Below are 26,729 nucleotides of genomic sequence, written 5' to 3' on the forward strand. Positions count from 1 at the left end.
GATTTAGCGTGTGATACTGTTCCACTTTGACGAAATATTACTAATGCTAATGGTGTCACCTCATCGGTAACTGGCGCTGGCATTGTACACCTCACGCCTACCCTCTCTTTGCCGTGTACACTACTTGTACCTTCACTAAAGCATAAATTGATGTCTCCTGGCGAAGTTACTGAGCAATTGAAATGTTGTGTACTATTGTATTCGAAGTTTTGTCTTATTCAGGATATTCTCACGAATGAGATAATTGGTCGTGGTACTAAGAGGGGGGATCTTTATTTTGTGGACGATGTCAATACAGGATGGGTCAATCTCGCCCAAGGGGCTGTTGACCACAAGTGGCGTTAGATATGGTTATGGCATCACCGTTTGGGTCATCCGTCTTTCGGTTATTTACAACATATGTTTCCAGATTTATTTGTTGGTTGTTCGATTTCAGACTTTAAATGTGACACTTGCGTACTTGCCAAGAGTCACCATGTTTCTTATCCGTTGAATTCTAATAAAAGTGTTATTCCTTTTGGTCTTGTTCATTCGGATGTTTGGGGACCATCTCCGATTACTACTTGATCTGGTATTAGGTGGTTTGTAACTTTCATAGATGATTGCACACGGATGACATGGTTATACGTTCTTAAGCATAAAAGTGATGTGTTACTGGTGTTTAAGACATTCCACACCTTGGTTCAGACACAGTATTCTACTACAATCCGGATTTTGCGTTCTGATAATGACGGTGAATATGTTAATAATGATTTTACACATTATTTAACTAATCACAGAATCTTCCATGAGATTACTTGTCCTCAGACTCTTCAACAGAATAGGGTGGCTGAGTGCAAAAATTACCATCTATTAGAAACGGCTCGATCTCTATTGATTAGGATGAATGTTCCCCGCTCCTCTTGGGATGTTGCTCTTCAAACTGCCACTTACCTTATCAACCGCATGCCATCCAAAGTATTGAACTTTCTTACACCTTTGCAAGTTCTTGCTACATTTGTACCTCTACCGTCTGTTTTAGTGCTCCCACCGCGAGTTTTGGATGTGTTGCCTTGTTCATCTACATAAAAATCAACGAACAAAACTTGACCCATGTGTTATCCGTTGCGTATTTATGGGGTATGTACTACATCAGAAAGGGTACCGTTGCTATCACCATTCTTCACGTCAAATGTATACTACCATGAATGTTACTTTTTCCGAGTTTGAGATGTATTACTCTTCGGCTTCTTCTAACCCTCATCTTCAGGGGGAGACACTGCATAACGAACAAGTTTGGACTATGGCTGCTAGCACTGATTTTCCGCTGCCACTATTAGCAGAGCCTGCAGTGGCTACACTGCCAGCCCAGCCAACAAAAGCAATATCGCTACCCACAGAACCAGCAGCAGGCATGGCAGTGCCGTCCTCACCCATGGCACCAGTGCTGCCACTTGCCGATCTTGAAACTTCTATTGATACTACTCCCCCTCGTCTGAAAATATAGTACCACCAGATGATCATACTCCTGAGAACATTCCTGAGGTAAGATCTACTATCCTTGTTGATGTATCCGATGTTCCGAATTACCAATTACCTTTCAGGCACAACCGGGGAAAGCCACCTAATCGATATTCACCGAAAACAACGAAAGGCTCTAAATATCCCATTGCCAACTATGTGTCATCACATAAATTATCAAAACCCGGCAAAGCTTTTGTACAACAAATATCCAATGATAGCACACCAAGTTCATTGAAGGAGGCACTATCTGATGATTGATGGGCCAAGGCAATGAAGGAAGAAATGGATGCACTTCAGAAAAGTCAAACATGGGATTTAGTTCCACTACCCCGAGGAAAGAAAAGAATGGGATGTCGATGGGTGTACATCATCAAGTACAAAGCTGATGGGTCGATTAAATGATACAAAGCACAATTGGTGGCCAAGGGATACACTCAGACGTATGGTGTTGATTATACAGAAACATTTGCTCTGGTAGCAAAGATTAATACGATAAGAGTGTTACTTTCGTTGGCGGCTAACTTGGATTGGCCATTACAACAATTTGATGTGAAAAATGCTTTCTTACATGGTAATCTTAAAGAAGAAGTGTAAATGGATATTCCACCTGGTTATGTATCGGTTTCAGAACCCGAAATGGTGTGTAAGTTGAATAGGGCATTGTATGGATTGAAACAATCACCTCGGGCATGGTTTGGTAGGTTCCAGATGACTATGAGGAAGTATGGGTTCAGGCAGAGCAATTCCGATCATACACTTTTCTTGAAACGTCGAATAGGGAAATTGACCGCACTTATTATTTATGTGGACGATATGATTGTTACAGGTGATGACAAAGAGGAAATCTCAAGGCTCAAAGATTACCTAGCAACTGAGTTTGAGATGAAAGATCTTGGTGGTTTGAAATATTTCTTGGGTATAGATGTAGCTCGATCTAAACAGGGTATATTTATATCTCAAAGAAAATATGTTCTAGACTTATTAGCTGAAACTGTAATGCTTGATTGTAAAACGGTTGACACCCCTATAGTCCAAAATCACCATCTTGCCGTGCACCCTGATCAAGTTCCCACTAACAGAGATCGTTATCAAAGGTTAGTTAGGAGGTTAATTTATTTATCTCACACCAGGCCTGATATTGCATACGCAGTAAGTGTTGTTAGTCAATTTGTGTATTCCCCGAGTAAGGCACATATGGGTGCGGTTGAATGCATTCTACGATACCTGAAGTCCTCACTGGGTAGAGGCATCATGTTTTCCAAGAATGATCGTTGCCGAATAGAGGGTTATACCGATGTAGATTGGGCAGGCAACGTTACTGATCGTCGGTCCACATCTGGATACTTTACATTTTTGGGGGGAAACTTAGTGACTTGGCAGAGTAAGAAACAGAAAGTGGTTGCTTTATTAAGTGCAGAAGCGGAATACAGGGGTATGACAAAAGGAGTATGCGAATTATTATGGCTTCGGAGGTTACTCGCAGAACTTGGGCGTCCTTCGAATTCAGCCTCAGATTTATTTTGAGATAATAAATCAGCCATCGATATCTCACACAACCAAATCCAGCATGATCGCACAAAACATGTAGAAGTTGACAGACACTTCATTAAGGAGAAGTTAGATGGAAATATTATTCAATTCCCGTTCGTAAAGGCAAAGGATCAATTAGCAGACATCTTAACTAAAGCTGTTGCGAGTCAAGCGTTCTACAACTTTCTTGTCAAGTTGGGCATAAACGACATTTATGCACCAACTTGAGGGAGAGTGTTGGAGAGTTGACTTTTTGTAATTAGTTTAGTTAGTTATTTGAGTCCTCGTAATCAGATTGTAATTAGGTTATTTGATGTTTCTTTCCTTGTAAAACACTCTTGTACATTATATATTTTTCTCCTTGGTGAAAAGAATAATATCAGAAAATTAAGCCCCAAAGATAAGCTCTAATTAGCAGTGAATTCAAATCCCGTCGGCTTCCTAATTTAACAAATTTATCATTTGACAAAAAAAAAGTAGTTATGCATTCATCATGTGGATAGTTGATTGATTTTGTCTTTGTGACTGCCAGAGTGCAGTGGGTAAAGTCCACCAAATTTCTTTTTGTTGAAAAAAAACATGTACTTGGCTACAGCCCCCTAATCTTTGCTAATATAATTGTTAACTGTTGAAAGAGTGAGGTGACAAGTCACTGAAGTGAGGAACATGTATACAGAGGCTGTGTTGGCATGAAAAAAAAACAAGAAAATGTGAGAAGAAACGAAAGAAAAGGTTGGGAAGCAGATGATGTAACGACACTTAATTGTTGCATGACTCAAGTATACACATGAAGTACAAGTAGTGGATAGAGTTTGGACACACAAAGTATTTTTTTACCTTCAATTTATTGCCTTTTGGATTCAAATCCTACCCCCTCCTCTTAGTGGCCAAAAAAAAGTTAAAACAAGAAAATATGAGTAGTATTGAGAAGCAATGAAAGAAAGGCTGGGAAGCGGAAAATGCGACCACCCTTAATAATTACATGACTTAAGTTTATAAAGTGGTGAATTGCCTGAAAGATACATATTTTGTTCAACACCTTGTGTTTTGAGTTTACACTTTACTCCATTCCCGTAAGTTTTATTATCTTTTGTCTTCTCTCTGATCGATAGCGATACTGCAAGCTGGAAAAGGCATGTTATTAACTCTTAATTTGTTCGGGCCAGAAGATCATCACTTATACTCTAAAGGTACGTTCTCAGTTAAAAGTGCTTATAAAGTGGTCCGGAAGCTCCATGTCATTGGTTCTTCATCTCTTTTTAATGACCTCACCCTCTTTGGAATGCAACAATTCGGAAGGCCAGAATTCCGGGTCGCACCGAAATTTGTATATGGAAGGCATGCTCAAATATCATCCTACACGTGAGAATTTGGTGAAAAAGGGTTTGGTGTTGGACACTACTTGTTTATTTTGCAGTTCCTATTCAGAGTCAGTGCCACACGTAGCCAGTTAAGTGTTTGTCTGTCAGGGCTATGCTTTTTGCCTCCCCTTTCCGATTAGCCCGTCTGCTATTTCTTCGTTGTCCTTGTGTGACTGGATGTTGCAGATGATATCTCAATGGCCGCAGACTAAGACTAATACCCTATTGATGCTTTTTAGCGGTATTTGCTATGCTTGTAATTCCCTGCTTTGGGAAGGTGTGTTGTCAGACCCGTCCCAAGTAGCTCAATTGGCGTCTACTTATCTCCAAGATTTTTTTTCAAGTGCAACCAAAGTCATTGTCTAAGCCTCTTTCTTCTCTTTCAGTTTGGTCCTAACCACCTCTCAGCTGGCTGAAACTCAACATGATGGTGGTTTCAGTGCGGAGAGATGTTTGGGAGGCCTTGGCAGTGTGATAGGTAATCATTCGGGGAAGTTTATTGGTACTTTTGTCGTAGAATCTCTAATGTTGCAACTTCATTCTTAGAAAAGATTTTGGTAGCAAGGGAGGTGGTTTGTTTGATCCTAGCAAAGCAACTTGATTGTATCATATTGGAGTGTGATGTGAAATCTAATTTGAGATCTTTGTCTAGCCTCGTATTGTACACGTCCGACGTAGTGCAAATGTCACGACATATAGATTATAGCTAAGTTGGCCCTAGTCCATGAGTCGGATTTGTTTGGTTTGATGATGCTCCAGATATTATTTGAGATGTTATCTTTAAAGATTGTTCTATATAACTATCAATAAAATCGCTACTGTTTCACCTCACAAAAACAATGCGAGTGAAACCAAACATTTCATAAGGTTCATGCTACGAGCAACATTATAAATTGTCCATGTTTGACATCTCATGTGATCACAACTTTTAAGGATTTGGTAATTGGTTAAATATACCAACAAAGTGAATTAATGGATCAAGCCAAATCAAAACACATTTGTCGCTTACGCTGACCACAAAGTTAAAAAATAAAAAATGCGAGTGAAACCAAACATTTGGTAAGCGGTCGTGTGCGCCACATGAATATGAATCACTATATAATTATCAATTATGAATCCACTCGATCACTATATAATGTGAAAAAACTAAAACATCATCACATACATTTTGGCCAATAGCTAAAATTATTCATCGTAAACAAAATCGATCGGCAACTTAATTTCTTGTGTATCGCTCAAATGAATCACTGACAATTGAAGAAGCAAAAACAATCATAATTAGTTCCAGCAACATTGGCAATGCACTATGATCCTAGATCATGGTGTTTATACCAACACTTCTCTTTGCAATCCGGTAATGTGCACTCTCATACAACTTTTCTTCACATCTTTTTTGTGCATAAGTTTGAGGCACATTTCCACAATGCAAAGCAACTGCAAAATTATTAATAAACGAATAAACAAATAGGGTTGGGTGTTTTGTTGCTTTGTTAATAAACAAATTGGAGCTATTTCGAATAAAAAAGGTGCAAGACATGCCACCCGCAAGTTCGTGTTTAAGGTTGAGCAATCTTTATTTGCACCAAGAATCAAGTTTTATGTCTTTGCAGTACTAATCAAAAGTCCTTGCATCGGTGTTTTGGGGCACTTACAAATGGCAGAGAAAAATAAATACAATATATATAAAAAGTATGAAATTTAATCCAAAAAAGAAGCAAACAAACAAAATATCCATAAATTGAGTCATACGTTAGTAGGAGGATTAAAAACTTCAAAATCACCATCCATCAATAGAAAAACTTGTTTTTCTCTATCAGAGCTATTAGGGTTTTAGTTGGAATGAACATAGGATAAACAAAGGTAATGCTACGGTTGAATTATAGTATGTGGGTCTATTGATAAATTTGATTTTTATTATTAATTTCATCTTGTACTTAACAGCAATTATGCAATAGGGTAAAATAGACAATTTAAGTTGGGTGTAGAAAGTGGTTAGATGGGTTTAAATAAAATACAATAATCTTGTGACACTCCAAATTATAGTAAGGTTGCAATGACTGGCTTTGGTGTTTTAGGTCTTCGGAGACAGGTCATGTTATGATTTGCTCCAAAGTCCTTAACAATTACTAATTTACTACCAAGTAAACCAAGGGGAAAAAAAAAGAAAAAAAAAAGGCTACTAAAAAATCTATTGATGTTATAAACTTCCTATTAAAGTGTGATTGTGTAAATCCTACATTAGATTTGATTCTAGTTATCATTTCCTATTATGACTTGTATACCTTGGGGTTGAAGGATTTCTTCTATCCCTTATTACTATAAATAAAGGCACTACGTTGGAGGGATAACACACACATTCCCCTACACAATTCTACAAACACATATCTTTCTCCACTCTCTTTCCGTGCCGCCAGCCCCTTTCCCCTTGTCAGATAAAATAAGCTACAACATGTTATCATCGTGCTCTTATTGATTCACTTAGGAATCCGACGTGGAAGCTTTATGCATCAAACTAATTCATCCATATCATCACGCAATCAGGTTCTTCCAAAACAATGGTTTTTATCTCGATATTTTTGCAGCCCTGATAACATGAACATTCATCATAATGCATGACCCAACTTCACGTTTTTTGAATTTTAATTTCCACATAAATTGTGTATGCATTATATCCATAGTTGTTGAAATATGTGAATTTTATATTGCCATGAATTGTATCAAATTATATATGCATTGAATTGAATTGAAAAAAGAAAAAGAAAAAATGAAATCGAAAAACGCTAAGGTTTTTCGAACCCATAACCTCGAGCCGCTTGCCCAGGCTTGCAACTTGTGTCGATGAGCCATGCCAAGCCATGAGGCCGGAGCCTCTGATGCCTTCCATGGCGTTTCCACCATTGTAGGTTGGCCTGCAACCAATCCTTGCCCATGGGTCAACGTTTTTGACGACCTACAATTCGTCCCTGACAACGATTAACCAAGATTCTTGTGAATCTCATTAGAATTTTTCAAATTAATAGATCCAAATGGACATCTTCTTACCTGAAGCAAGACATGACTGGCAACATTTGTGCTTCCAAGACTTTAAGTCTGTGAATGAATATAATTCTAAAGTTTGTTGAATCCAATCACTTTTCAAGTTTTGCAACGAAAATTTGACTAAGGATGATCTCCTGGAGAAGACCTATTCAACCTTCTCTGTTACTAATATTTTCCTACAGCAACAATATAAAGCTCAAAAGTTTACTAAGTTTTCGGATTTGATCTCTGTTTTACTTCTCGTTGAAAAGCATAATTAGCTGTAGATGAAAAATCATCAAGCTCGACCTATTGGGGTGACTACTGTGCCTGAAGCATACTATAGCGTGAACCAACACCCAAAACGCCAAAAAGGCATGGTAGGGACGGCTAGAAGCCACCCCGTTAAGGTCAACAAAGTTAAGGCCCATCTAAGGGAGGAAACAGAGCCCAGAAGTGACCAAACCTCGCTCCCAAGGCCCCAAACTTCAAGAATAAGGGTAAAGCACCTGAAACCATGGATGCGGACATGTACTATCACTGTGGTTCAAAAGACCATTGGTCCTATGTTTGCTAAGCTCCCCAGAAGGTTGTAGCTGAATACCAATCTCATCATAAGAACTTTGAATCAAACTTTATGCAAGTGGACTAACCGGAGAGTACAAAGATGAAGGTTTCTGACTTTCAAGAGGTCGTTACCCTTATGGAAGATTAAAATCTTAGGCATAAACTATTTTTCTAGTTGAAATTAAACATTGGGGTCGAATTCCACCTAGTGGTCGAACCCCCTCTTTTATTTTTTGGTTAAATTTTGAACAATTTTCCTTTATGTTTGAACTATTTGTTGGTGATTTGTTTTTGGATATTATGATTTTAATTAATTACCGTCCCTGAATACTTGAAATTATTTTGAATTGATATTTTTTTTTTAGAACTTTTATGCATGTGACTGATTCAAATTAATTTTTCATTCCAGGTATGACTAGTAGGGAAGTTAGTTGTCTGGCAGATAGTGCAACTATGCACACCGTTTTGTGTGAACGCATCTATTTCACTAACTTCATACCTAAGAATGCACCTCTGACAATCCTCTTAGGCCCATCCAACCTGGTCGAAGGATATAGTATGACACGTATAATGTTGTCCAATGACACAATTTTGACCATTGATGAGGCACTTTATTCTCCGCATTCCGGAAGAACGTTGTTGAGTTTTAAGGACATTAAAGATAATAATTACCACGCTGAAACCCACATAGAAAACGGATTTGTATTTATGTGCATAATTTCCTACGAATATGGCTAGAAGCGTATTCTAGAGAAGATAGAGCGTATCCCGAGTGGTCTATACACTACGACCATACGCTCCATAGAAAGCCATTATGTGGCCGACCCTACCACTGGGACCGCGCACGAAATTACACTTTGGCATGATCGTTTGGGACATCCTGGACGAATAGCGATGCGCCGTATCCTTAAATCTTCACACGAACACCCACTAACCCGAAGTTTAGGTTCGATTCAAGGAATTGCATGTCAAACCTGCTCCATGGGAAAGCTTATTAATAAGCCTTCTTATGACAAGATTTGCTTGAATCCTCCCATTTTTCTACAAAGGATTCAGGGTGACATTTGTGGACCGATTCACCCTCTATGCGGACCATTTAGATATTTTAAGGTTTTGGTTGACACTTCCACACGTTGGTCACATGTGTGCTTGTTGTCCACAAGAAACACTACATTCTCCAAACTGTTGCCTTAGGTTATCAAGCTCAGGGCTCACCACCTTGATTATCCGATCAAATCTATTAGATTGGATAAAGCTGGAGAATTCATCTAAAACTTTTTATGACTATTGCATGTCGGTTGGGGTTGAAGTTGAACATCTTGTACCCCATGTTCACATCCATAAAGGCTTGGCAGAGGCATTATTAAGCCCTTACAAATGATTACTTGATCGTTGGTCATACGTACCAAGCTCCCGATCATTGCTTGGGGCCATGCAATATTGCACGCAGCCATGTTGGTCTGCCTAAGGCCTGTTGAGGCCTAACCATATAGTGCCCTTCAATTGGTTACCAGATATGAACCCGACATATCGCATCTGTGCATTTCTTGTTGTGCGGTCTAAGTGCCTATTTCGCCGCCCTTACATGAAGCAACTCAGGAGTGCTTTTGGTTAAGAGCAGTTGTGGGCCATATTCGAAGCTTCTGCGACCTTTACCCCGTCGTTGATGTCCTTATGATGATCTATGAAGACAACACAGCATGCATCGAATAGCTCAAGAAAGGTTACATCAAAGGAGACAACACCAAGCACATTGCGCCGAAGTTCTTCTTCTCACATCGACAACAAGAGCATCAGAAGATTGAAGTCATGCAAATCCGTTCACAAGATAATCTGACCAACCTTTTCACCAAATCACTACCGAATGTGACGTTTCAAAAGCTTGTTCATGGAATTGGTATGCGTAAACTTTTTGAGTTGTAACATTGTTAGTTCTCTTTGGAATTGTGTGAAACTCAGGGGGAGTATTACTTGATCTTAATGTACTCTTTTTCTCTATGATTAGGAGCATTTTTCCTACTTGGTTTTTGCTACCTAACTAGGTTTTAACGAGGCACCCACCTTCGGTTGACCATATCCCTGTTGACGTCCCGTAGACGTTTCATTTGACTTTGCATTTCTCACACATTTTTCCTTAGACTATGGATTTTGTCCCTACTCGGATTTTTGCCATAGCCTTAGGGCTTTTTAGTGAGACTTACTTCATTATGAAAGTTCCTACCTTATTAAGAATAGCGTTGTTCCCAGAATCAGTGCCGACGAGTCGACTTCCTCAACTTCTACATGATGCCAAATCTACCTTGAGTATTTACACACTCAAGGGGGAGTGTTATAAACTTCCTATTAAAGTGTGATTGTGTAAATCCTAGATTAGATTTTATTCTAGTTATCCTTTCCTATTATGACTTGTATTCCTTGGGGATGATGGATTTCTTCTCTCCCTTATTACTATAAATAAAGGCACTACGTATGAGGGATAACACGCACATTCCCTTACACAATTCTACTAACACATCTCTCTCTCCACTCTCTCTCCTTGCTGCTGGCCCCCCTCCCCTTGTCAGATAAAATAGGCTATGACAATTGATAATAAATTTACCATATTCATATTATTGAAACACAAATAAAATAGTACAAATTTCAATCAGCCATGTTTGGGAAGACTTTAACAATGGCACATTATTACGAAGTGGTAACAAAATAAAAGACAGCAGGATCTGTAAAATTATTGAGAACCGCATTCAGGCTGACAGGCAAATGGACCAACTGAGTAGAGACTAGAGACTGAACGAAAGTTTTTGGGTGACAAATGCCTTCACTGGCCTCAGGATCGCGCCCTTCAGTCCAGCGTGGAAATTAGTCGGCTTTGAGCAAGAGGCCAACGGCGATGAAAAAAGTGAGACCCTGCATTTATGCGACAAAGAGGTGGTGATGTTCTTGGGGACTGCTATGAAGAAATACCTCCCTTGTATGTCTTGCCTTTAACTACCACTGGGTTCTTAGTATTGTTGCACAACAGCTTTACAGTAGCACCTGCCACAGAAACAAAAAATGAAAAATGAAACTAAAAAAAAAAACAAAAACAAGTCATAAAAAATCTAAACCCTAAAAATTGGTTATATTTGTGCTAGTAAACATGTGGATTAATAGGCACATTTTCTTGGAAGAGTAATGGAATCATGATCGACTGTTTCAATGCATTAGACAGTGTCAACAATGAAATTAATTTTGTGAAATAATATTGTCTTATGTAATTAAAGGCATAAGAATATATAACGAAAGCTAACTTGGACTAACCTTGAAGTGGCGAGGCACCCACGAGGGTGTCAAACCTAGAGTACTTGCGGGACTTGCAATAAACAACTGCTTCAATCGCTATGAAGCTTTTTGGTGGTGCTTGGGGTGATGAAGAATGGCTAGGGGTTGAACTGGGGTGCGAGCAGGTGAGGGAACTGGTGCACTGCTGGGAGAGCGATTACTTGGTGGGTGAGCCGGTGCATGGCTTGGTGAGTGAGCCAGTGCTTGGCTTGGTGGGTGAACAGGTGAACGATTAATTAGGTGAGTGAATCGGTGAACGGTTAGGTGAGTGAGCCGGTACGTGGCATGGTGAGTGAACCGGTACATGATTTGGCAGGTGAGACGGTGAATGGTTAGGTGAGTGAACTGGCCTCGCTTGGTGGGTGAACCGGAGCATGGCTTGGAGGATGAATGGGAGAATGGGTTGGAGGGTGGACCAGTGAGTGGCTCGATCGGCGTGTGATGGTGGTCGTGGTGGTGGCCGTGGCCGTGGCGGCGACTAGGAGGATGAGCCGGGGAAGCTATCGGGTGAAGGTTTGACCTAACACAATGAAGCTGCTAAAATAAAAGCATAGGAGTTGCACAAGCATTATAGCTTGAGCTGCACGGACACTCATATTCTCTTTTCGTCCTGTATTTCTTTTTCTTAAGAGAGATCGGCGAGAAACTGAAAATAGAGATATGGAGTGAGGGGATCAAGTTTATAGGGTGTTTAATAAGCTTGCAGTTTAACGCAAATATTAATTTAGTTTATGCAATCAGAAAATCTGTCAAGCTACACAAATTGAAAGTGATTATTAAGCTGATGAGAAAGTTTATTAACAATTATCTCCATAAGTTTTGAAATCTGTCTAAAAATTAGCCTTCAATAACTCTTTGCTACTGAATTGTCTGTATTCGAGCAAAAATTCTGTCAAATTTGCTACATGATTGAAAATTACAATTTCAACTCTATTTTTAAATGAAATTTTAAGCTGAAATAGTTCTGAAATTTCTTTAACAATGAGTTTTTATTTTATTTTTAATAAACGATATTATTTACACTAAGGGAGTGAGAGAGTGGACCAAACCTCACAATGGACTAGCAATAATATAAGAGAGACTCAACAGCTGAATTACAAAATAAGCAACAAGAAACTATTGAAACTCTCATATGTTTGAGCATCGTATTAGTGAGAAGACAACCATGTAAGACTTTCCAAATAGTTAGATTTTGCCTTGTTTGAATTTGATTAGACCAAATAACTTCCCCCCAGACCACTTGGATATCAAAGTTGAGCAGGTGAGAATAAGCGCCTTTAGCTCTGAGAATACCAGAGAGAGCCAAACTAACATAAACAGTCTAAAGATGCCTACAATGTAAGAGGGTTAGCTGTAATTAGAGCAGCAACTTTTGGAAAAAATAGTAGTGAAATCCGACAGTAACTCCCAATCAATTATTAGGCCAAAAAGAAACTTGAGAACCATCACCCACAATCCAAGTAGAATGTGAAGAGATAATAAAGAACTTTTTTAAAACCCAGCCACAACGATGATGTTTTAAAAGTGGAAAGAGAAATCAAACATCTATGCAAGATGCAAGTACACATGAAAATACCACTAGAGAGGAAGAATCCACCATATCCCAACAACAGTTTAAAATCAATGAACGATATAGAACCGCCAAATCCTTTAACCTTGAGCCACCAAGATGTTTTAGGTGACAACAAACATGCCAAGAAATTAGAAGAGTACCACGAGAGTCAAGCGCATACTTGAAAAAAAATTCCTTATCCAACGTTAGACTTGATTTAAAAAAGATAAGGTCAAGCGCATACTTGAAAACTATATATTAGAATGCTTTAGATGAAAGACGTGATTAGTTGTAACCGACCCACTTGAGAAAGCATAAGGCCCTTCCAAGTCGAGCGTTTACATTTTACTTTATCTGCAACGTCTTCAAAGTAATTCTGAATGGGCCAACCTTAAAAGATGGAAATACCGAAATATTTGAATGGAAAACAACCCACTCCAATACCCAGAAGATTCATGATGGATCTCTGCCTTGGTTGCACATAGGAGTGGGTTGGAAAAATCCAAAAAAAGAGGACCGAAAACCAAACCGCAACTGAAAAAATCAAACTAAAAAAAAAACTGAACCGAAAATACAAAATCGAACCAAACCGAAATGATTTGGTTCGGAACCTTTCCCCAATATATGTTTATTTCCTTCTGAGTGTGTACATATATGTATATATGTATGCGTGTGTGTGTAAAGTCAGGTAAATTAGTAGTAAAATCAATAGAATATAAGTTATAATATATAGTTAAAGTGATAAGTACTGAACCTGTTGCAGAAACCTAGATGAAAAATATTTGAGAGAATTAGTTGAGATGAAAGAAATGGTAATTTAGATATATGCATGATGAATCACATGAATGGTTTCCTGAATGTTTGTTCATGTCATGCAGCAAATGCAAAGGAGATCAAATAGATGCAAACAGAATGAATGGCCCTTTTTTAACCTCCAAATTTGAGTCCATCTTGTAATCAGTTTATTCTCAACATTCTAATTTGGCATTTTGAAATTTTCTTACTTTAAAATAAAAATAAACCGAACTGGATCGAAATCGAACCGAGAAAAATCGAACTGAAAAAAAAACCGAACCGAACCCACCCCTAGCTGCTCATAGTTACAAAAGACCAATGATTTTGATTTGTTGATTACTTGACCTGAGTAAAGCTCATATTTCATAATAAATCTCATAAGGCGTCTAAGATTAGCACATGTGCCACATAAAAATATCATAATAGCATCAGTAAATAAAACACAAGTAGGGGCACATAGATCCCGTTGGGCATCCATGGAAACCAACTCGCCATATGAAATTAACATCGACAAACCGCAACTCAAAACCTTCTCTGCCAAGCAAAATAACAGAGGAGACAGAATCACCCTGTCGAACACCTCTAGAACAACGGAAAAAGCCAGAAACTTGTCCATTAACCAATAAAGATAGATAAGCATGTCGTAGAATTTCCTCCACCCAATCAACAAACACATGAGAGAAACCAAAAACTTTTAAAACGTGTAACAAAAAAGACCAGCCTAAAGTGTCAAAAGCCTTTTGAATATCAAACTTTATTGCCATATTACCTCCCACGCATCGTTTATTAAGGACATTCATGCACTCAGAAGTGAGAATAGTGTCATCTGAGATGGTTCAATCTTTAAGAAAAACATGTCCTTGAGGGGATACAATCCTGGAAGCAATCGAGCCCAACCTGTCGATAAGAATGCAAGTGATGATTTTGAAGACAATACTGAATCTACACTGGAACCTTTTGGAATAAGAACTACTAAAATTAAAATGAAGAGGAATTTCCCGTCAATGAAAAAAATCTGAATAGCCAAAACCATATCTGGACCAACTGTATTCCAACATACAACATATAAATAACCATTGAAGCCATCAGGACCCGGAGAACTAGAAGGATCCAAACTTTGAACTGTCGTATACACCTTCTCTGGATAGGCACTCTAAACAAAGGCACATTCTCTTCGTCACTTACCAAATTAGGAATTACTCTTTTAACTAGCCCGGTATCTACTATATCGACGTCCGGATATAAATACCTCCAAGGACCTCCAAGAACCACCCAATTTTGGGCATCTGGTTGAGGAAAAGAGCGAAACGGCGGACCGGCAGTTGTAGATTCTCCAAATGACTCACAAAGGAGAAGAAAACTATTCATTTTTTTGAGCCAAGCCCTTTCAAACAAAATAATTAAAAGAAAGTCTTTCTTATGAAGTAAAGTTAATGAGATCCTTTTTAATTAAAGAAAGTATATTTTCTTCCCTCCTACTCGAGATCCTCACCAATCCCATTATTGGGTAATTCTAAATTATAATTCCATCTTTCCTCTAACACCACCCAACCGATCACCATACCACCACCAGCTGCTTCACGCCTCCACCTGTCTAAATTAATCATACTAGATGTTAAAATTGACATGTATTGGATGAAAAATTTAAATTCATAATAAATTATAGTTATTGTTAATTTGTTGTGATTATTGTTTGGATCATATGTAAGCTAACTTTTTTTTTTTTTTAGCTTCATCAATTGATATAGTTTTTATTTTGATTAATTGATGTGTAGAAATTAGAAGTATGAAATTATATTACAAGCGAAAGTCATCATCGATCAATTCAAACAACCCTATTCCAAATAGTTCAATTCTAATTTTGGATAGTTAAACTCCAATTTTGGATAGTTTCAAATCATCATTGATATGTTTTTCTTGTATTAACAATGAAACTATCATGATATGTTTTCAGAGAATGAAACCTTATCGTGGATAAAAATTTAGTCTTTGTAGCTTGTAGTATTGTTTGTACAAAGCTTATGAATGGAAAGTTTGTAGTCTATTGTTTAATTTTTCAATGTTATTATCATCGGAGCTTTTATATTGGGACCACTCGATGTTAAAATCCTGCATCTCTCACTACTTGTATGCATTCTTCATGTCACATATAAACTCATTTCATCACTACGGCTAACATTAGTTTTGCTAGCGTGATAGGACTCTTTGATCTTTCAACAGTGAAATATGAAGACATTGTGATTTTTAATAATAATTCTGAGAAATTGAGCCTACGGTTACCAAGAACAGAAATTTGAGGGAATTTTGGCAAAGATTTTGATTTCTTTGGTTTTGCGCAAGTGGAATATTTGTGGTTTTAGATGTTTCAGCCCATAGGAGCTGCTGCCGCTTCAATTATAGAGAATAGAGTGTAAAAGGTAAACTGAAATCATACAACTGTGTGTTGACCACCAATCTTTGAAGAAAGACTATGCTAAAAAGAAAATCTTATTGTAATTCTGGCCAATTGCCTCTCTTTTACAATATGTAGATTATTCCATCGTTAATAGAAGCTAGACTTTCATTTTATATTTTAACCTGAATATACCAAAAGAGAGTACATCAGGATCAAAAGAAGTACCAGCAGCAGAGACATCAACAATTATAGATGCAGTAACAAGCATAGTCAGTGCCTGCAAGATTGGCAATGCATGTATGTCCTTGGTCATGGTGTTTGTTAAAGCACTTCTCCCCGCAATCCAATAACGTGCACTTGCTTGGATACAATAACTCTTGGCATCTCTTTTGTGCGTAAACTTGTCGCAAGTTTTCATGCTTCAAAGCAACTACAAAATTATAAGATAGTTGAATAAGCATAAATAAGTTTTGTTTTTCACAAAATATAAACCAAATTTTAATTTAATTTAATTTATAAAGCGTAATAAAATATAACATGGTTTGTGTGTGTGTTATTTAATTCTAGCTCCTAACTTAATTGAAGAAAAAGGAAAAGGGGGTAAGAGAGAGGCTATAGAGTACGAAGATTACATTCATGTTTCTTAACTATTTACAATCAGGCATCTCAAATACACTAGTTAAAATAGCTAGTATTGTTGAAAGCATCATGCTAAACTGACTTGCCAAAATAATTTTGGGATTTAACATTTGTTGTATCGTCAAAATCACTATAGCTAGTCTTTAACATGTTAATGAAAATATTTGAGATAAAATTGTAGGAAGCACTTTGAATCAACATATGCAAGAAAACACAATGATTTTGAAATTATTATAAACCCCAAAGAAAAACAAACGAAAACTCCAAAATAACTACAAAGGATAAGCCAAACATACCTGAAAAAATAAGAACAAGGAGAATGAAATGGACGAATGAGAATTTAGACATCTCTAGCACTTGTGTTTATTAGCTAATAAAGTATTTGTATTTCACTTTGTGGGATGGTAAATTACAAGTGTCTATGGACAATATATAGGGAGAGAGGGGATTAATATTGAACGAGTATTTTGAGATTATAATATTTCCTTGTACTAAAATCCTAGCTACATTCAAATAATCTATTTAATTTATTAAAAGATCTTATTGATTTAATTCATAAAATTAATTGCGTACATGCATGTGAACCAAATTTGTAAAAATATTAGTGATAAACTTTCCCCTTGTATTTGATTCAGGGTTTCCACAAATCAAATATATAAAAGGAAAAAAAATGGAAAAAAACCGAAACAATGCGATGGGATAAACCAAGGAAACTTGAGAAAACAAGAACAAGGAGGAAGAAATGGAAGAAAGAAAATTTAGACATCTCGAGTCCTCGATACTGTGTTTACTAATATCTATTATTTTGTGGAACGTTGGAGCAACAAGTTCATGGACAAGGAATATATAGGGAGGGTGGGGATTATTATTAAACAAGTATTTTGAGAGTATAATATTTCCTTATGCTAAAATCCTAGCGGGATTCAACTAATCTATTTAATTTGTTACAAGTAATATTGATTTATTGATTAAACTTAACCATTCATTTATAAGTAAGAATACATTCTATTGTTTTTCGATGTATAATTACTAGAATTACATTTGATTGTGACAATTCATGTATTTTCCTTCACATTCATTTATTAATTGAATTAAAATTCTAGTCAATAACGTTGGCATTATTACCTACGATTTCAAAAGAATTGGGACGTTGGCACTTTTACAACCATTCCTCTCTTCATTTGATTATTAATTTGACAATTATTTCTTTAATTCTCCAACTTTATATACATAGTAAATGATCAACGTTTTCCTACACACGATGTGAAATCAATCCCTTTCTTTTTAGATTTTGATTCAATATTCTTTGTATGATCGGAATCCTTTTTGTCCACTATAAGCTATTCTCCTTGTTTGTTTTGATGTTCTAAAATCAAGGGAAAGAATCGAGTTGTTTGTAGATTCAAGTATTGCAAGTGTACATATACAAGGATCACATATAGGTTGTATCTTGGAGAGTAGGGTGTTGTAACATGCTACACCTAGACCTAGACATTGTCTTGGAGAGTAGGGTGTTGTAACATGCTACACCTAGACATTGTCTTCGAGAGGCGAAATCTACTCTTAAGAACAATAAACTTACACATCTTAATTTAAAATCTTATTCTAATCAAGGATCAACGAAGAACGGTTTTTACCCTACAAAAAGATAAGTATTTATTTTGTTGTTGTTTCATTATTTTATATGATTTACCATATCAACGTAAGTTATCGTTTCCTAATGTTTATCTTTTGTAATTTTTTTTATTTTTTTATTTTTGGGAAACTTATCTTTTGTAATTTGTTTCATTATTTTATATGATTTAACAATGGGCATCCCTGCCTGGAAAACTAACAGAGTATTTTTGTGGAAGTTACTTTCTGCCACATGCAAAGGATGTAGTGATCGCTCATGGATAATTAGTATTTGATTATAAAACAATACAATAATCTTGTGACGCTGCAAATTATAGTAAGGTTGCAATGACTAGCTTTGGTGTTTTTGGTCTTCGGAGACAGGTCATGTTGTGATTTGCTCCAGAGTCCTTGACAATTTCTATACAAACAATATTTTTGAATTAATGCATGCTACATCATTGAAGAACCCAATGATGTACATTATTCATTCTTTACATTAAAAGAAAATAAACGCATAATAAAATTCAAAAAATCCAAAATAAAAAGCTATTTTACAATGTTTACATTCATCCCTCATGTTTCTGTACTTTCTTCATGTCACACAAAAATAGAAAAAGCCATTTAACATATATGTGAGCAGGGGCGAGAGGCTAATGAGATTAAGGATTGGCCGAAAAATATTCAAGGAAATTACAAATGTGAGACCCAATTTAGGTACAATGTTTTTGCGATTAAAAGAAAAATTACTAATTTCCTCATCAATACCAATTAATGGAAGAAAAAAAAAGCACTAAAAAATCTGTTGATAATAAATTTACCACATTCATATTATTGAAACACAAATAAAAGAGTACTAATTTCAATCAGCATGTTTGGGATGACCTTAACAATGGCACATTATTCCGAAGTGGTAACAGAATAAAAGAGAACAGGATCTGTAAAATTAATGAGAGCCGCATTTAGGCTCAAGGGAAAATGGACCAACTGAGTAGGGACTGAACGGGAGTTTTTTGTTGACAAATGCCTTCACTGGCCTCAAGATCGCACCCTTCTGTCCCGCGTGGAAATTAGTCGGCTTCGAGCAAGAGGTCAACGGTGATGTAAAAAGTGAGACCCTGCACTTATGCGACAAAGAGGTGGTGATGTTCTTGGGGGCTGCTATGAAGAAATAGCCTCTCTTGTCTGTCTTGGCTTTAACTACCCATGGGTTCTTAGAATTGTTGCACAAGAGCTTTACAGTAACACCTGCCACAGAAAAATGAAAGATGAAATCTAAAAAACCAAAAAAAAGTCATAAAAGATCTAAACCCTAAAAATTGGTAATTATGGTAGTAAACATGTGGATCAATAGGCATATTTTCTTGGAAGAGTAATGGAATTAATCATGATCAACTGTTCAATGTGTTAGACAGTGTGTCAACATTCAACAATGAAATCAGTTTTGTGAAATAGAAATGTCATATGTGGTATAAAAATATATAACGAAAGCTAACTTGGACTAACCTTGAAGTGGCGAGGCACCCACGAGGGTGTCAAACCTAGAGTACTTGCAGGACTTGCAATAACACAACTCCTTCAACTGTTATGAATCTCTTTGGTGGTGCCTGGGGGAGATGGAGAATGACTAGGGGGTTGAACCGGGGTGCGAGCAGGTGAGGGAACTAGTGCACTATTGGGAGCGCGGTTACTTGGTGGTTGAGCCGGTGCATGGCTTGGTGAGAGAGCCGCTGCTTGGTTTGGTGGGTGAACGATTAGGTGAATGAATTGGTGAACGGTTAGTTGAGTGAGCCGGTACATGGCTTGGTGAGCGAACCGGTGCGTGGCCTAGCAGGTGAACCGGTGAATTGCTAGGTGAGTGAACTGGTGGTGGGTGAACCGGAGCATGGCTTGGAGGATGAACGGGAGAGTGGGTTGGAGGGTGGACCGATGAGTAGCTCAGTGTGTGATGGTAGTGGTGGTGGCCGTGGCGGTGATTAGGAGGATATGAGCCGGGGAAACTATCGGGTGAAGGTTTTGACCTAACACAATGAAGCTGCTAAATAAAAGCATAGAGAGTTGCAAGAGCATTATAGCTTCAGCTGCACGGAACTCATCTTCTCTTTTCGTCCTGTACTTCTTTTTCTTGAGAGAGATCGGCGAGAAACTGAAAAGAGAGATATGGAGTGAGGCGATCAAGTGAGTGAATTTATAGGGTGTTTAACCGTGCAGTTTAAAGCAAATATTAAGTTAATTAGCAATTTTTGCAATCAGAAAATCTGTCAAGCTACATAATTGAAAGTGATTATTGAGCTGAGATAGTTTGTTAACAATTATCTCCTTAAGTTTTGGAATATATCTGTCTAAAAATTAGACTTCAATAACTCTTTGCTATTGAATTGACTGTATGCGAGCAAAAAGTCCATCAAATTTGCTACATGATTGAAACTTACAGTTTCAACTCTTTTTTTAAATGAAATTTTAAGCTGAAATATTTCTGAAATTTCTTTGAAGTCGGGTGCTGTAATAGTGAGTATTATTTTTATTTTATTTTTATTTTTGAAAGAAGTACGATATTGCAAATCAAATTGAACACGTACAATATGAGGATAATGTGCACAATGGGCCTCAATAAAACCTTGTTGGGGCTTTCAACTCAGTCAAAGGGAAAAGAGTGTCCCGCACAACGAAAATAACCTATCCTCAAAAGACAATACATCAAAATTATAAACTTTCTTCAAACCATAAAAATGATTGGTTACTACCCACACCCATACGAGCAAGACGGTGTGCAGTAGAGTTGCCTTCCCTCGGCATATGGGTGACCATCCATTGAGGAAAAGATTGAAGTAGATAATGAAGATTGTTAACCCTAACCCTCCCTTTGAAAACATTTTCCAAGCTCCGATGATGGTGACCTGAGATTATCCTGGGGAATGGATAGCGAGCTACCTATTAGAAAACCACCATTTATGCGATGTCTACGCGATTTCTTCCTTCGCTTTTGTTGAAGCAGCTCAATAATTAGCATAAGATTGAAAGGATCCGAGCCCAGTTCAAAATTCCCAGCCCTAGGAAAACCTGAAACGTCTACCATCTGGTCACGGTTTACATTGTGGTCCACAGGGGCAAAATGCTGACCCGGGCCTGGTTGGGAGAGAAGTCGAGGCCCACATAGTTCCAACCCACTGTCTGCCACACCACCGAGAAACCTAGAGCTTAACTAAGGCGCATGATTAAGGGAAACGTCCTCACTACCAGCTGGCACAACATTCAAATCAACACCAATAACCGTGACTCTATAAAATAACATTATCGTACATTAACATATTAATTCAATTATACCTACCATCTAAATTCAAGTCACGCCAAGCCATTTTTACCATGTCAAATCACTTCACACACTTAAATGGGCCAAGCCAAATAAGGGTGTTTGCGGAGTAAGTTTAAGTTGTGATGTGGACCGTTACCAGGGTTGTCCCAGGCCCAGTGCTGGCAGGGCAATTGTCTGGGGCCCAAAAAAATTAGAGGCACCAAAATTATTAGTGTGACATATTTATATACATTTTCATAAGAGTATAAATTTATAAAAATTTTGGTTTAATAACAAAGAAATTTAACTAGAATCGGTGATTTTATTGTTTAAAATTCATGAGGAGGTCTTGGGTTCAAAACACCATGTGTGCTTATTTAAATTCCAATTTTTACAAATTTCCTTTCATAACAGTATAAATTCATAAAATTTGGCTAAATGATTAGAAGTTTGATTAGAAGCAATGATTTTTGTATTTAAAATTAGGATGAGAGGTCTTAAGTTCGAAATGCTATGTGCATGTTTATTTTTTTCAATTTTTACGAATTTTTGTTTGGTTGTTAATTTATTTTTAATTACTAGCTAATAAATATGTGGGATGCTATTTTTTAAACATTCATTCCAATTCAAGTCTAATTTTCAACAAAGGGTAATGCGTAGACTAAATTTTTAGACCAAATTTGCAAATCATGGTGCCCATTCATTACTTATACATATCCTTGAAGACTCGAAAATATTATTATTTTTTTAGTCTTATATTGACGAGTTTAGTAAATAAGAAAAAACACCTCACGATTTATACAAAAACGCTTTAAAAGTTCAGATGGAAGACAAAACTCATAATTTATCTACATGTAAGCCTGAAGTTTTTTTGTTTTCCTTCTCTCGATACAAAATAAATTAGTTTTTCCATGTTTCTAAATTATTGAGTTTGAAGTGCTTTTCTAAATATAATTTTATCAACGTCTTACGTCTAAAAACAAATAATTTTTTTATATGAAGTAAGGGCACATTTTTTTGCATCGTCCCAGACCTTAAAAATCTCTACATCAGTCCTGACTGTTACGATAGCCCATTGAGTCCATGTGAAAATTCAAGTTTGTTAGGGGTTTTATGATTCTTGGGAGCACCAAAACTCAAGCTCACTCTCTTAATTTTACGTGGGGAGGTAGCTAAGAAAGATGAAATCTTTACATTCTCTATAAACCAACTAAATACCTTAAACTCTAACCAGACCCATCAAAACCTAATTTCACCTAGGACCCTGAACTTTGTTTTGACATATTGCAAAAAGGAATTTTACCTTCCGTAGCTTACACATGAAAACAAGTGAGAAATCAAGAAGGAACGGCATCAAAAATAGTATTCTAGTGTAAAGTTTGTTGCAGGAAGAGAAAGTCTTTGGGCAGTATGGTTGCCTCTAGTTTTCACGGAGCTACTGCTTCTCTAAAGTGTTACACCAAAAAGTAATGACGTAGCTGGAACAATCGAAAACGAAAGAGAAGACTTGGAAAAACAAGAAGAGGAAAGAAGACCAACGGAGTTTCAAGCTAGGTTTTCAAAGATTCAAGCGCCCATAAGTTGAAGCTATATTGTTTGGTTTGATGAACACAACGCAACAAGCAGAACAAGCTACTTATGAGTGTTAGAAAATCCCTTATTTTCACACTCAGATCTTCTCATTTTCTAATCTTCCCTTAAAATATTCTTCTTTAAACCACCATATCCTCCCATTGTTCAAAACCTAACTACAACTGTAACCCTTCCATCACACTTATACAGCACGAGGAGTTGGATGTAGTTGCCAAAAAAGGGTTTGAACAAAATGACCATCTTGTGTCATCCAAATATATGTGATTGTCATGCTAGAAAAGGAATTACACTGTAATTCCAAAGATGGGAAGATTGTTCGTCAACCACAATAACCGAAAATTGTGAAATTCCTAGCTTTGTCACTTTGATGGAAGAAATGATAGGCCAAAGAAGCATATAAGATTCTTCATTACAACCTCAAGACAACGATCATAATATCCCCATTCGAAAATTGTCAAAGAGTCTGACTGATCGTGTTTATACATGATATACTACACTAATACCAAGTTCTATCCAAACTTAGAAAGATCTGGCAACCAAATTTTGTAAGTATTTGTAGTCTTGTAGAATGAAGAGAGGTTGCCACAACCCAACTCAACAATACTTGCCAAAAGCATGAGAAGAGCTTAGCTTATAAGTTAGCTACGTCGTTTCCTAGACCTAATTCTCAATTGTTAGGATAAAAGGGATGAAGATGCCCTTGTGAAAGTTTGCATGAACAAATATTGCTCCGAAGTACATAATGTATCTTAAGAATATTGATTTAACCAATTCTTGAGGCTTTTTGTAGTAATAAGAAAGACTAACATGTCTGTTAAGCAACCACAATAAGGTCTGGGAAGAATGAAAAGAGGGAAGCACACAAAACCTTGGCCCTTGACAATAAGTCACAAGCCACTTCGGGCTGGTTTGGTATTGCTGTGCTTTAAAAAAAAGCTGCTTCTGCTGTGCTGTGAGAATAAGCAGCTGTGAAATAAAGCAGCAGAGTGTTTGGTAAACTTTTTTGTAAAAGTGCTTTTGAAAAAAAAAAGCAGTATTAGAGTGTTTGGTAAACTTTTATGTAAAACAGATGTGAAAAAAAGCCAGTTTTTCAAAGCTAGGTTTTGCAGCTTCTTGTTTTTGGCTTTTTTTCATCCAAAACTGTGAAAAAAAGCTGAAGCTGAGTGTTTACCAAACACAAAAACAGCTCCCAGCTTTTTTTGATAGCAGCTTTTTTCAGAATCACCTCAGTACCAAACCAGGTCTTCAACCCACGAAAGTAAGACCTGATTTGGTACTGAGGTGATTCTGAAAAAAACTGCTATAAAAAAAAGCTGGGAGCTGTTTTTGTGTTTGGTAAACACTTAGCTTCAGCTTTTTTTCATAGTTTTGAATGAAAAAAAGCCAAAAACAAGAAACTGCAAAACCCAGCTTTGAAAACCGGCTTTTTTTCACATCTGTTTTTCATAAAAGTTTACCAAACACTCTAATACTGCTTTTATTTTTTTTTTCAAAAGCACTTTTACGAAAAAGTTTACCAAACACTCTGCTGCTTTATTTCACAGCTGCTTATTCTCACAGCACAGCAGAAGCAGCTTTTTTTCAAAGCACAGCAATACCAAACCAGCCCTAAGTGGGGAGACAGAGATAAAGGCAGATAAGCTTGCCCACCGTTGTTGTGAAATAATGAAGATTTCCATGGTCTTTTAGACACCATATTTGCCACCGGAGCCATTAAACCACCAAAACTTTTCAAGCCCATCTCTGGAGAAGACAAGAAGGATCCGATATATATAATCAATTCATGAGACATCCTTCCACTGCTTGCCAGACTATAAGAAAAATCCTTCACTCCAAAATCCATGAAGGAAAACTAGAGTTTCTTTCCAAGAAACGAGCAATTGATGTATTCCCTTGCCAATCACTTCAGACATTCAAACAAAATACATGGGGAAAACACTTTCACTTATGTCTTCATGCATGCACATGTACATAAAACACTTTCACTTATGCCTCGCTAGTCCAAGAGCAAAACAAGGTTGGTTGTGATGAATATTTTAAGAAAATAACACATATTCTAAGAAACTTTGACAGAAAAATATGCTTGTTTGTGCTCATGCTTAGTACCTTTGTAAACTAAACAAACCCTTCCACGCAAAATATTCACTACCAATGAGATGGCATCAAGAAGGGTAAATTATGTTTTGCATCCTCAATTTTGGGTAACAAACTCATATCTTATTTTTTGAACATTACAATGTTATACATTAACTTACGAATTTGTTACAATGTTAAACCTCCGTTAGTCAATCCGTTAATTTGATGATAAATTGATGATGTGTCAACTGTGAGTCTCGTATTTTTTCTGATGTTATGTCAAGATTGTGCCACATGAACAAACAACAAATTAAAATTATGAAAATATAATACAATCTTATATTAATTTCAAAAGACCTAACATTAGCTTCCCTAACCCGTTGCGCCGCTGCACTGAATCACAAAACCCATTGCTACCCTGCCATACCATTTCATACTTTCATATAATTTTAATTGGTTATTTGTCCGTGACCTCAATTTGACATTACATCAGTAAAAATGTGGGATCACAGTTGACACATCATTTAGTGGTAAATTAACATATTAATTAACAGAGATCTGATATTGCATCGAATTCATAAATTGATGTATAACATTTGCAATAATTAAAAAAAATGAGGTATGTGTTTGTTAAGTTAAGTGTTAAAATATAATTTACCTTAAGAATATGTCAATTCACAACATAATTGAAAATTCCAACAAAATTAGATAAACAAATATAAAATAAGCTAAAATCATCATGAATAGGAATTCTGATTGCTCTCTCCCAATTTTCAATTATTTGGCTCGCAACTTTAAAAATTCATCGAATAAATCCATTTATAAATAAAAGTTCTAAAAGACGCTAGGCGTTAGTCGGGCGACATGTTAGGGCTGAGCGCTTAGGTAGCTAGGCGGGTGTCTAGGTGGACTAGGCGGATTTAAGTAAATCCATTATATTTCGTGTAAATAAGTATATGTTTATACTTAATATATATATATATATATATATATATATAATTTCATCATAAACTACAAAATAGAATGATATATGTATTATGAAATATTGGAACATAATGAAAACATGGGGAACAAGTATATAGTGTGTGCTCATTTAAGTATTCAATAAGTCTCTTACAATTTATTAAAAAAATTAAATGCAAATTGAAAGTTATCTATTTTTTATCTAAGTGGGTCGCAACCTAAACAGGTGTCTAGACGGGTCTGGACAGGTGCCTAAGCAGTCTAAGCGGGCGCCTCAGCTGGTCTAGGTGTTTTTTTTAAATTTTCAAACGTTTAGGCATTAATCAGAATGGTGGCCAGTCACCTAGCAACTAGACGAGAATTTTTAGAACATTATAAAACACAAATTCTTATTTCGATGATATAGATACCATCTAATTAAATTATATTTTGTAGACCACAAAATGCAACAGTTGATAATTATATTCTTTATTTAATCCATTAAACTAATATATCTAATTATTAATGGTCGCA

General features: G+C 36.7%; 1 protein-coding gene and 1 pseudogene across 1 annotated transcript; both read right to left on the reverse strand.

The window, feature by feature from the left end:
- Positions 1 to 16,154: 16,154 nt before the first annotated feature.
- Positions 16,155 to 17,065, reverse strand: LOC148691412 (putative defensin-like protein 165). The gene is made up of 2 exons (XM_088684088.1): positions 16,975 to 17,065; positions 16,155 to 16,469 (listed from the first exon to the last, which is right to left on the reverse strand). Exons 1-2 carry the CDS (start codon positions 17,024 to 17,026, stop codon positions 16,279 to 16,281), a joined length of 243 nt encoding a protein of 80 aa, XP_088540214.1. The 5' UTR covers positions 17,027 to 17,065; the 3' UTR covers positions 16,155 to 16,278.
- A 2,118-nt stretch (positions 17,066 to 19,183) lies between these two features.
- LOC148691413 (uncharacterized) lies at positions 19,184 to 21,648 on the reverse strand (annotated as a pseudogene).
- Positions 21,649 to 26,729: the final 5,081 nt, after the last annotated feature.

The sequence above is a fragment of the Pyrus communis genome, chromosome 14 (genome assembly GCF_041283825.1).
Source record: "Pyrus communis isolate YQ-2024b chromosome 14, ASM4128382v1, whole genome shotgun sequence".
In the NCBI taxonomy this organism is placed as follows: domain Eukaryota; kingdom Viridiplantae; phylum Streptophyta; class Magnoliopsida; order Rosales; family Rosaceae; genus Pyrus; species Pyrus communis.

What these genes read in the sequence shown, in the direction of transcription:
- LOC148691412 (XM_088684088.1), bottom strand. Translation starts at nt 17,026, where the DNA reads ATGTCTAAATTCTCATTCGTCCATTTCATTCTCCTTGTTCTTATTTTT. An exon ending in CCTTGTTCTTATTTTTTCAG is followed by an intron (nt 16,470 to 16,974) that starts GTATGTTTGGCT and finishes ATAATTTTGTAG; the next exon opens with TTGCTTTGAAGCATGAAAAC.